General features: G+C 42.7%; 1 protein-coding gene across 1 annotated transcript in view; it reads left to right on the top strand.

The window, feature by feature from the left end:
• The first annotated feature begins 414 nt into the window (after positions 1 to 414).
• The window catches only part of CCND2 (cyclin D2), a 67,256-nt gene continuing 56,068 nt past the window's right edge, over positions 415 to 11,602 (top strand). The window contains 4 exon segments of the mRNA XM_030538645.1: positions 415 to 1,447; positions 2,893 to 3,108; positions 5,979 to 6,138; positions 8,250 to 8,251. Of these exon segments, the coding sequence (XP_030394505.1) occupies positions 1,253 to 1,447; positions 2,893 to 3,108; positions 5,979 to 6,138; positions 8,250 to 8,251 (573 nt within the window). The 5' untranslated portion in view covers positions 415 to 1,252.

The raw sequence follows: 11,602 nt of genomic DNA, 5'->3' as shown, positions 1-11,602 counted from the left end.
ACTTAACAAACTTGACACACTTCACAAAATGCTGCCTTGCATAGGCTGGGAGGCACAGAGGAGAAGCAATGAACTGAGGTGTGCTGTAAAAGGTTAAAAAACACCCAGAATAAAAGTTAAACTCCATGGTTCAAATAATAGATGCAAAAAAAGCAAGAGCATGAATGATCCTCATAGCAAATCAAGCATGATGGAAATCACATTTATTGCCAAGTGCATTTTTTTAAAAATATACAGTATAAAGGGGAGCATTAAGAATAACTGATGAAGGAAAAAATGCAACGCTGAAGGATGAAAGTCACAGAGCAAGTGCGGGACAAATCCGCCCTCCTGCTCCCCCACCCCCATTATATTTCCTAGAAAGCTATATCAGTGTGACCATGCGGTGCTAACACAGTTCTGGCTGTTAGTCAGAAATGCATCGACATATTCGAGGAAGTTGCATTGTGGCCACTGCTAGATCTCCCCAAACAGCAGCGTGAAAATACTGCAAAATATACAAGCATCAGAAAGCACACAGCCTTGGAATTTTCTTTTGTACGGTCTCTGTTTTGCCTTTAGTCTTTCGCTGGCAAGCAAAGTTTTCCTCCTGGTTGCAGGTCAGGGGCATTGGGGGCGGCGGGGGGGTGGGGAGAAGAGGGGGACAGAATGTGTCTGTGGGGAAAGGGGTATCCGAAAGCTTCTGTTTAATCTGGAAGAAGCAGGAGGATCTCCAGTGAACAAGGAAATATCATGGTCAACACACACAAAACTAGGCTCATATTCGGTGAGCCACTCGGTTCTCTTCTTGCAATAAGCAATTAAAAAACTAAGAGAAAAAAAAACGGTATATGGATCCAGATTGCCCGGTGCAGCAGAAAGTCTGAAAAGATTTTGTTTGGTCGCTGTAACGAAGAAAAAGAGAAGCTGTCATTTTGTGTGTGCCCTATACAAGGGCCTCCTGGTTCCTTGTTAGCTTATAGAGGGGGAAAACAACGCGTTTGATGTTACATCTGACCAGCTGCTGTTCTCCATAATAACAAGCGAGAGAACTGCCTGCCCTAGTGAGTTGCGTCACTTTTGCTTCAACTTTAGGCTAGAAATCAAGAGAGCGAGAGAGAGGAGAGACAACTTTCAAGGAAGCAGGAGGGAGCTGGAAAGCCCTGCAGTCTGCCTCCCACCCACTCACCCCTCCTCCTTTGCCCCTTCCTTCCCCTCCTCCTCCCCCCAAAAAACTTTTCCATCCGAGAAAGAGGGAGATCTCTTTGGAAACATGGAGCTGCTCTGCTGCGAGGTGGATCCCATGCGGAGAGCTCTGCCCGACCCGAACTTGCTCTATGATGACCGCGTTTTGCACAATTTATTAACCATAGAAGAGAGGTATCTGCCCCAATGTTCCTATTTCAAATGCGTCCAGAAGGACATCCAGCCCTTTATGAGGAGGATGGTGGCGACCTGGATGTTGGAGGTTTGTATTAAATTGAAAGGCTGAGCTCCCCACCCCTACCCCCCCGCCTCGGTCTGTCTCCCTTCTTTGCCCCTAGTTCGGGATTTTAGGGGGTTTCTTTGCACAGGGGTGGTGGCTGCAAGCTTTCCTGAGTTTGTTTTGTCTCTTCTTTTCTTGCAGCGTTTCCCCTCAGATCATGGTTTTTGCTAATTCATTCAGTGCTTTTCTTGTCGGGGTGGTGGGGAGGCAGAAGGGGATGTGAAATGATTGTGTCTCTGTCGTTTGAGTGTGAACCTGTGAAGAAAACTGCCCTTCCGGGGCTGCTGCTTTGCAAAGAGGGGTGCAAAATGGGGGCGAAGGAAAGTTGCAAAAGTCATTTGCAAAACAAGGACAAGAAAACCCTCCTCTTCCCCCAGGCTACTGGATCTGCTCGAAGTAGGCTTTTATGGCGAGAGGAGCTGCCCCAGAAGCCGTGCAAAAAACAAGGGGTGACCGACCCCCCCTGATTTTTGCCCAACAAGTATTTCTGTGCCCACGTATGCAGTGCTCAGGACGTGCCATTTTTCGCCATGTTGCTTTGCATGCAACTCTGCTTAGAAGCGCTGAGCGACCCCCACCCCAAAAAGAAGGGATCTGAAATGCACCCCCTTCTCACCACGGCTAGCCCCCAGCTTGAGGGGAGGCTGCTGGGGAGCCCGGTGAGCCAGGGAATCCCTCCCTCTCCCCAATACTTCCCCTGCAAGGGCGGCTTTGGGGCCCAGAGCCCTCCAGGCTTTGCAGCCTTGCGCTGGCCCCCATCATTTCCCCTTAAGATCTCGCTTTGGGGGGACTCCTCCCCGCCCATCACCCCCAGGCTGGGAAGCCCAGACCCTCCTCTTGGTTTTCATGTGAAATTTGCCCCTTTCCTCCCTGGGTTGGATTTTTGATCATTTTTTGAAACCATTTTCTCCTGCTGAGGATCCAGGCTCTTCCCACCCCACCTCCCCCCCTTGCCGAATCGCGGGCCCAGGGCTGGGGGAACACCCCCCTGGGGAATTTTTACAATTGTCGGGAATGATAGGGGGGAGCCTGGGGATGCCATCGCTCCAAAAACAGGGCCCACGGGGCGGTGTAGATATTTTTATTTATTTTTTGAAAATATGACGAAATCCAAAAAGAGCACAAAAAAAAAAAAGAAGAAAAAATTGGGTCGCAAAGTCTGAGGCGGCGGCTGCTGCTGCTGCTCGATGGGCTTTCGGCTCCCACACTGTGACTTAATTCATTTCTTACTGAATGAACCAAAGGAATGTGAAAGCCGATTGACAGCCTTCCCAGCCGCTCCAGAGATCGCTCCCTCCCCCCAATCTAGCTCCCCGCAAAAAAACAAAAACAAACGAAAATCATTTAGAACCATTGGTAAATTTCATGTGATCGCTCATTTTCTTGTCTCTCTCACTTTTCTCCCCACCCCCATTCCTTGCCTGCAGGTCTGTGAAGAGCAGAAGTGTGAAGAAGAGGTTTTCCCCCTAGCCATGAATTATTTGGACAGATTTTTAGCTGTGGTGCCCACCAGAAAGTGCCATCTGCAGCTGCTGGGGGCAGTTTGCATGTTCTTGGCCTCCAAGCTGAAAGAGACAATCCCCCTCACTGCAGAGAAACTTTGCATATATACGGACAATTCCATCAAACCCCAAGAGCTGCTGGTAAGCAGCCCCACTCTACCTCCAGTGTGCCCCTCGCCCCCTCCACCATCAGTTCTTGTGCTGACAACCTCCCCCCCCCCTTCCAGAGCCTAACAAATGATACATTTCCCTGCCCATTTATATTTTTTTAAACAATATTTGAAAGTGTTAAAGATTTTCATGCAGTGATAGAAAGTGATCAAGATAAGTTTCCTGTATGAAAATAGCATGATTGTTTGAGGGGGAGATCTCCCCATTCATTTGGAATGTACTGTATATAATTGCCTAATATTTAATATTCTTGTCCTTTTCCTATTTATTTATTTAACACAAGGGTTAGCAAATGCCCTCAGAGATAATCTGAAGGTTTTGGTTACTGTTTTTGTTTTTTAAGGGATTTATACATAGTTAGCAGAAGGTCTCTTTTTGATAGCATGCACATACATATATGTACATGTGTTTAAATGGGCAAGAAACTTTCTGAGATGGGTTCTTTGTAAAGGTGCTTTCTTTCTGGAGCTCTGGTGCTGCACTGCCATCCAGTGTCAGACATGCACAATTGGAAATGACCTCATTTTTGAACCATTGCCAGAAACTCTTCTGTTTGTAGTTTCTTTTCTGCTTTCAGTTTTAAAGGAGCTGTCTGCAATATGAGGGACTTTTTAAAAAACCCATGTTATGTCACTCGGTTTTATTCAGGTTACGTGCCAAATAAAGTAAATATTCATGGAGGATTTTTATCACCCTTTGGAAAATTTGCTTTCAAACTTTTTTCACTATTGATGCAGTAAGTCTTGTTTCTAAATTTCTTTCATTTATGGTTGAATCCTGCTCTTGTTGAAGTCAATGGGAGTATTACTATTGACACTAGTGAGAGTTGGATGAAGTGCTTCATACTGTGAAATTAACAAATTGCCGGTACAAGTGTTAAATTTATAACTTAGAAAATCATGGGTACCATTTGTGCCTTTTTTGTAAATGTAGTTCCCAGTGTTAACTCAATAAGGGTGAAATTTATCAAAATTCAGCTCTGTTAAGTGTAATGGTAAATAAGGATCTCCTCAGTGAGGAGTTCAGGATCAGATCTTAAGGTGAGAGAGCTGAAAAAAGTTACTTTTATTTAAATGATTTCTGATGAAATAATATTTGCAAAGCACTTTTAAGATATAAAGTATTATGTAAGTGCTTAAGTATTATTAGTTTATAAGAGTGCAGATTTCAATCCAATAATTCTGTTCTCACAGATCCTAATTTGTAGAATCTGGCCCTGAATTCATACAAGTACTTCTTATGTGAAACACCCATTGAAGCCAGTGGACTTCCATCTGTGGAAAGGTTGCAAAATCAATCTAAAAGGAAGGGCCTTGCCACCAAAATGCTGCTGTGCTTAATACATTGTTAATAGTTCCATCAGTGGTACTACCTATGACAATAAACACTGGCCTCAATTCAGGAAAGCGCTTAAGCACATGCTTAACTTTTTTTATTTCAGGGGGAGTTAAGCATGTGCGTAAAGTTAAATCCACATGCTTAAGTGCTTTGCTGAATAAAGATGCTTTCCTGAATTGGGGCTTGTGTCTGGTAGTGTTAGAAAGATCATTCCTAATGAATATAATTGTCATTTTATTAAAATATTTTATGATTTTTCTTGAGAAATTATGCAGGCCTGGTTTCAGGTCATCATTATGGAAACATTTTAGTAGAAGATTTCCAGCTTTTGAAGGGTTCTATATTAGTCCAATAGCAATGTTTCTGGTACAACTGTCATCTATTAAAGTAGGGTTCTACTCTGAAAAGTGACTGTAAAAATGCCATTGTGGGGTTCCATGTTTATTGTCTCTCACAGATGCCAGTTCAGATCTACTAAGTTCACAAGTAAAAAAGATATTTTTTTCCAGTTGCCAGCCCTGCAAACTCAACCTGGGCTCTGAGAGTGCTGCTGGCTTTCTGCAGGCTCATGCATCCTTGAGATTAAAGAGTCTATAAATGGAATGTAGTTAATAATTCTGATGATGCGTGAAGCGGAGTGGAATCCAGCTCCCTCTCTCTGATCTACAATGGCTCTGTAGGACTAATAGCAGTAAAATGTATGAAAAACTCATTTTAGAGACTAAAGGAAGGAAACATGGCTCTGACGGCACCCAAAGAGCAGATCTGTTGCATGAGAAGGTGCCATTTTTATATATAACTGCTTTTTCAAGTATAACCACACTTTAAGGGCCTGAACTGTCATTCCTTGTGCACCCAAAAACTTCTTGTGACTTCTCGGGGAGTTCTGTGCGTGCAAAGAATGCAGGATTGGGTCCTATGTGGTACATTGTCAGATGTCTTACAGTCTTTTTCTTGGATGTGTCATATGCATTTCTCTTCTGCAAAACTTGCTGTGGCATACGTGAAATACAGTTTGAAGCAAAGGACATCTCTAAAACAATTGGAAAGAAATGCTGTGAGGCTAACTTTCCCAGTGGAAAAAGAATAGGTATGTCTTACTTATTTGTGTGCATAGTTATCCACTGGGCTTTAAATGTCTATAAATTAAGCACTCTAGCCATTTAAAATAAGTTACTAGGGAAGGACCACAGTGACCTTGGCAATATCTAATTGCAGGCTAAACTTTCTGGGTGGGCATTCAACACTGGATACAAAAAAAGTAAAATCTTGGCAGGAGCTGCCAGGCCTCATTATTTTCAGTGTAGCTTGACATTTCCAGTGTTTAAAAAAAATGAAGGAAAAGCAAAGTCAACAACTTCAAAGCTTCAGAGGCATATTGAAAAAAGGTTTAAGCAAAACCAATTTAGCAGTGATATAATTACAATCAGTAAAATAAGTAAGCTTTTTGGTCTTTTTCGTCAATTTTGCCTATGATTTTTCTTTTTGTTTTCTTCCTTCAGGAGTGGGAGCTGGTGGTGCTGGGAAAGTTGAAGTGGAATCTTGCAGCAGTGACTCCACATGATTTCATTGAACACATTCTAAGAAAACTGCCTCTACCTACAGACAAGTTGCTTTTGATCCGGAAGCATGCACAGACATTTATTGCCCTTTGTGCCACAGGTAAGACAAGGTGTTTCGGGTCACTGCTTCCTGCTTTTAGTGGTCTTAGAAAGATAGATTGCAGCCTGTGATGATACAAAGGGCCCTGTCCTACATCCCTAGCTCACATGAGAAGGCCCATTGAAGCCGATGGGACTATTCACATAAGGGCTGCAGGATAAGGCTTTGAGATCGATCATATGTTTGCTAATGCAGAATTCTTGCACTGGAGAACAGCAATAATGAGTTAAATCATTGTGGCCTGATTGTAGCCATCTCTCTTTGAAGTCAATGGAAATTTTGCCATTAACTTCAGTAGATGCTAGATCAGAACCTTTGATTGTTCTGCTTTATCTGTTCATTTTTTAATGGGTCATAAAGGTGGTTTCTGAGGACAGATATGGTACATCGAAAAATATCAGAAGCTGCGATGGAATGTTGACAGATTCTTTATGATCTCGTGTTATCTGAATGTTTTCATATATTATAGGCACGTCATTCTTTAGTATCATAAGGAAAAAGATAAGTTGAGGAGAGCATTTTTTGTTTTAAATTGCCAAATATGTATGTTACAATTACACTGCCAAGATAAAATATTATATGTAAACATATGTCTTATTTGTGATACCATTGGATTATGGAAGGAGAAGGAATGGAAACAACATCAAGTTTGCTTTGTGTCTGTGACACTTTTTAAAAAAAAACAAACACTTTTTTTACTTTACTCCAAAGTTAACCAAGAAACTCAGCAGTCATTTTCACTTTGGGTTTAAGGACAGTCATATTTTCTGCTTCTTCTGTGTTTGGGTTTAACATACACCGTGGAAATGTTTAAATAATTAAATCTAATTTAGTCTTTACATTTATTTATTTATTTAATTTTTCAACGCATTTTAATTTATGTAAAAATCCTTCTTTAAAAAATAAAACCTAGACATTGAGCCTTAAACTACTTAACAGCATCCCTATAAAATTCTGCATCATGCTGTTGTTGATTCAGGTACAGTTGTTTACAATAGGTCTAATCATTAGTCCTTTGAGGAGGTGGCAGAATTACAGTTCACTGACAATTAGTCATGTTACAGGCAGAAATGTATGGCGCTTTTTGGAACAGGGACTATTTCTACCTATGAACTTGTGCAGCATGTAGCAGAGTAGAGTCTAGTCTGGGGGGCTGAGGTGTTACCATAATATAAATAGTTACTATTATTTAATGGTATTTGAGAGTTGATAACTGTCTCTTATACAGTAGGCTAGTTTTCCTACTTGTACAGATTTTAATCATAGAATATCAGGGTTGGAAGGGACCTCAGCAGGTCATCTAGTCCAGTCCCCTGTTCAAAGCAGGACCAATGTCCAGACAGATTTTTACTCCTTTTAATCTTTAAATACTAATTTTATGGACTATATATATGCTTTAAATTTGATTAACTTTTTAACTATTGAGTTTAACACACACACATCTAACACACGCGCGCGCACACACACACACACACGTGTCTACTCATATGTGACAGACCCATGGCTGACATTGTCAAATCTAGACTTCAGCTTTCCTTATGCTGTGTCTACATTGTGGGGACTATAGCAGCCTTGCTATATAGCAGTTATGCCGGTATATCCCCGTACTGTGGGTGCAGCCTACACTGGCAGAAGGGTTTTTCCATTGCTGTTGGAATGCCATCTCCCCAAGCGACAGTAGCTCGGTTGATGGAAGCATTCTTCCATTGATACCAGTGCATCTAAACCAGGGTCCGGTTGGCATTTTTCACACCCCTGAGCACTGTAGCTATGTCAGCTTCAGTTTTAAGTGTTCACGAGACCTAAGTCTCAACTAACAACTGCCCATCCTTTTTTTTTTTAAAACACCTTTCTGACCTTCTTCCACAGCCATCAGACCCTTTTTTGGGGCAAGACTCCATTGAATTCAATGGGAGTATTGGTGTATGACTACAGGATCACTCTTGGTAATTTATCATCCAGTTTTGGCCTAATGAACCCTTTCCTTCAGGATTTATCATTTGTTATGTATATATTGGCTTCACCTCTTAGGGGGTTAATCCTAACATCCCTGACTTCTTTTTTCTCCTGGAAGTTCTTGGTGTTTCACAGGCTCTTACCCATTCATCCAGACGTTACAACACCCTTGCTCTAGCTTTGATCTTGCTGTCAGAGATCAATCCTTTGGCACTTCAAATTTTGTTCTTCTCAAACCAGCCTGTTCCTGCCTTTGCTTTGGTGCACTCATCCACCAAAGCAGAGGTTCTCCAGCTTTTTCATTCATCAGGCCACTTTGTGACAGAGAAATGACCCACCTCCCCTTCCAGGCTTCAGTCTCCAATTCCCTATGTCTCAAAATTATTCATACTGCAGATCTTTGGAGGGCCATCAACTGTAGTTTGTGAACCAGTGTCCCAAAGCATGGGTACCTCTCCATTCTCTCTCAATAATTTCTCTGTCTGTTGACTCCATTTCCCCCCAAGCAACTATCAATATATATAACTCTATCCTTTACTCAGCCAGCGACCAGTTTGCACCTTCCTCCATCTTGTATCTCCTCCCACACTACCTGAGCTCTTTTGTACATGGATTCTGTTCATGAATTCAATTCCCTTGGCTTGAGGTTGAAGAGACAGCAGATCAGAGCTCCTTGTCCACGAGAAGATATGGAAAGCCCTGTGTATTGTATATAATCTAAGAGTCCGTGGATTGTCACTGATGGGGCTGGCTGTGGACAATGGAATATCTTCTTTTCTTCCCATCCCGTTCGCCACAATTTGTTTTGAGGAAATGATTGCATTCGCTTTTCAGGAATCAAAAAGGTGTATATAACCTCACTGCAGTTTCAAGATTGGGGGCCTCCTTCCCCCTTGATTTACTAGCAATCTGGCATTGCTGTGTATATAATTATTTGTTTTACAGTAAATGCCACATTTTTGTTATAATTCCCCTTCTCCACTTCTCTCTTCAAAAGCATTATGGTTCTTGTCTGTGAAGAAAAGTCCCTTCTTGTTGGACTTCCTTCCAACTCCAGTCGTTGTCGCCTTTTCTTGCCCTTTCCTTCATAGCTATCATTAACCACTCCATCGTCACTTGATTTCTTTTCCCTTTCTCACACAAAACGTCTTACTCAGTTCAGGTAAAATCTGCTCTTTTATATTGCCATTTGCCCTTTCTGAGCGCGGTGGCCTCCTCCAAGCTATGACCATTTCTCCCAGTACAACTTCCCTAGCCACTTTTTGCCTGGCTTTTGACTTTTTCCCACTACCAAAATTGACCCTCTGTGGGTGGTTAATGACCTTGCCATTGACCGTGGATCTTTTCACTTCCTGTTTAACCTCAGTGCAGTTTTCTTTACTATCAATCACTTTCTCCTCTTGAGTGTCTCATGTAAGAAACTGGTGTCTCCTGCACTTTCTTCCTCTAATTTGAATCCTAGCTCTCTAACTACTCCTTTTTCGTTTCTGGTGGAACCTTTATATCAGAGGTTTTCAAGTTTTCTCCACCCGTGACCACCAAATGAGCTGTGATCTCTTGTCCTGTTCACAGTCCCATAATCCTTATTGTCAGCAAAGGGATTGGAGTCACAGCAAGCAACCATTGCTAGTTTTGGATGGGAGTGCTGGGTGGACATCAGTAGAGTGTTAGATTGTGATAGGTGATTAGGGAATCACTTAGACATGATGGTCAGTGATGCAACACTATGCTCAGGGTGTCCCTAAGCCTCAGACTGCTGGATGCTGGGGTTGGACGACAAGGGATAGATCACTTGATAATTGCCCTGTTTTGTGCCTTCTCCTAAAAGCATCTGGCATTGGCCACTCTCAGAAGACAGAACACTGGGCTAGATGGATGGACAGCTGACCTGACCCAGTATAGCTGTTCTTATGGAGAGGAACTCTGCCCCCTTTGCTATCTAACTTTTCCCTCCTAGGGTTAAACAGTAATATTATAGATGACACCCATTTCTGTATTTCCCCTTAACTCAGTCCTTCATTTTCTTGACTCCCATCTATTTGTCTGTCTTGACTCTGGGGCCAGTTTCTGAAACCAGTTGCATATATGTGAATCCAGAGTGTCTCCATGAAGTCTGTGTCATTATTCCTGATTTACGTGAGTGCAGCAGACATAAGAACACATCCCTCTGTTTGCTGCTAGCTGCCCCTTAACATCCTGCTATTGAATGATTTGAAAAACCAGAGCTCATCTTGAGCATAAAAAGCTCTCTTTGTTCCTCCTTTGTGACTCAGGTCACACCCTCTGTAACCTAGACCTTAGCCTGAAAATTGAGATCAGAAATCTCAGGGTCATCCCTGAACCCAAACTTTCATTTCCCTTCCAAGTCTTTCTTGTCTTTAAATCTGCCTATCACCACCTCCTGAACACAGAGTTCATCCCTACCCTGACACTGCCTCTGCTTAAATCCTTTTCTGTCCCTTTATCACTTCCTGTCATGTCAATACTTTCCTTCTTCAGCGGTCCTTTACATTTTTATAGGTGCCAGATTGTTGTGTCCAGACGCTCCCTCCACAGAGGGGAACCAGATCATTGCTTATCATTTCACCTTTGCGGGCTCCCTAGTTCAGTTTGGAATTGTTCTTTCACTTTCGTTGCCCTGCCTGCTTGGGGATGCCGCACTCCAAGCCACAGAATGACTCCTTGAGGAATAAGTAGATGCATTAGTTTTAGAGCTGTGTGCTGGACATCCCAGACTGCGGCTGGACAGAGGAACAGTCAGCATTTCGTTGACTTGAAATTTCCATTTGTTCTCCCTTCTTTCAGGTCTGTCAGAGTCCAGATTGCTGGCTCCCACCTTATGTTATGTTCGCCTATCAGAGGCAGGACATAACATTTATTCCAAGACCTCCAGGTAAACAGATATTCGGATGAAAGTGGAGGCAGCCAGACCAGGCTTTGGACATGCTGAATGCTGAATCATGAACCCCAGATCACAGTGAAGAGAACTTGGCTTGGTGGTTCTTTTGTGAGAGAGTAGTTTAAAGCTTGGAGGGCCACATCTGTGCCTCAGGATATGCCCTGGGCACCCCTGCTATGTTCAGTCTTCACCCATTCTTCCCTCTTTCTGCCTGTTTTGAGGGCCATTGTGCTCAACACTGTCCCTCCAAAAGAGAATACACGGTGCTATGCAGTAACTCTCAACAGCAGCCCGGATTTTCTAAAATCAGTGGAAAAAACAAAGATATAATAAATGCTTTGCTGCAGGTATTAATCTTTTGAAAAAAGCATACAGGGTGAAGTGGCCATGGTTACATGATTATTTCTGGTATAATGGGCCTGAAACAGGTATAGCCATATAGCACTGTTGGGACACAAAAGAAGGGTTTTTGATAATTCAGGCGAAGGTGGCATATTGAGCAATATGTCAGGCTTCACAGCAAAACAAAGGCTCAATCCTGCTGCTGTAATGTTTTGCCACTGGCTTCACTGAGGCACAGGACCAGGCTCCAAATATGGTATAACTACC

This window comes from Gopherus evgoodei, chromosome 1 (genome assembly GCF_007399415.2).
Source record: "Gopherus evgoodei ecotype Sinaloan lineage chromosome 1, rGopEvg1_v1.p, whole genome shotgun sequence".
NCBI lineage: Eukaryota > Metazoa > Chordata > Testudines > Testudinidae > Gopherus > Gopherus evgoodei.
Note: the sequence above shows the minus strand (reverse complement) of the source record. Positions and strands in the feature narration are given on the sequence as shown.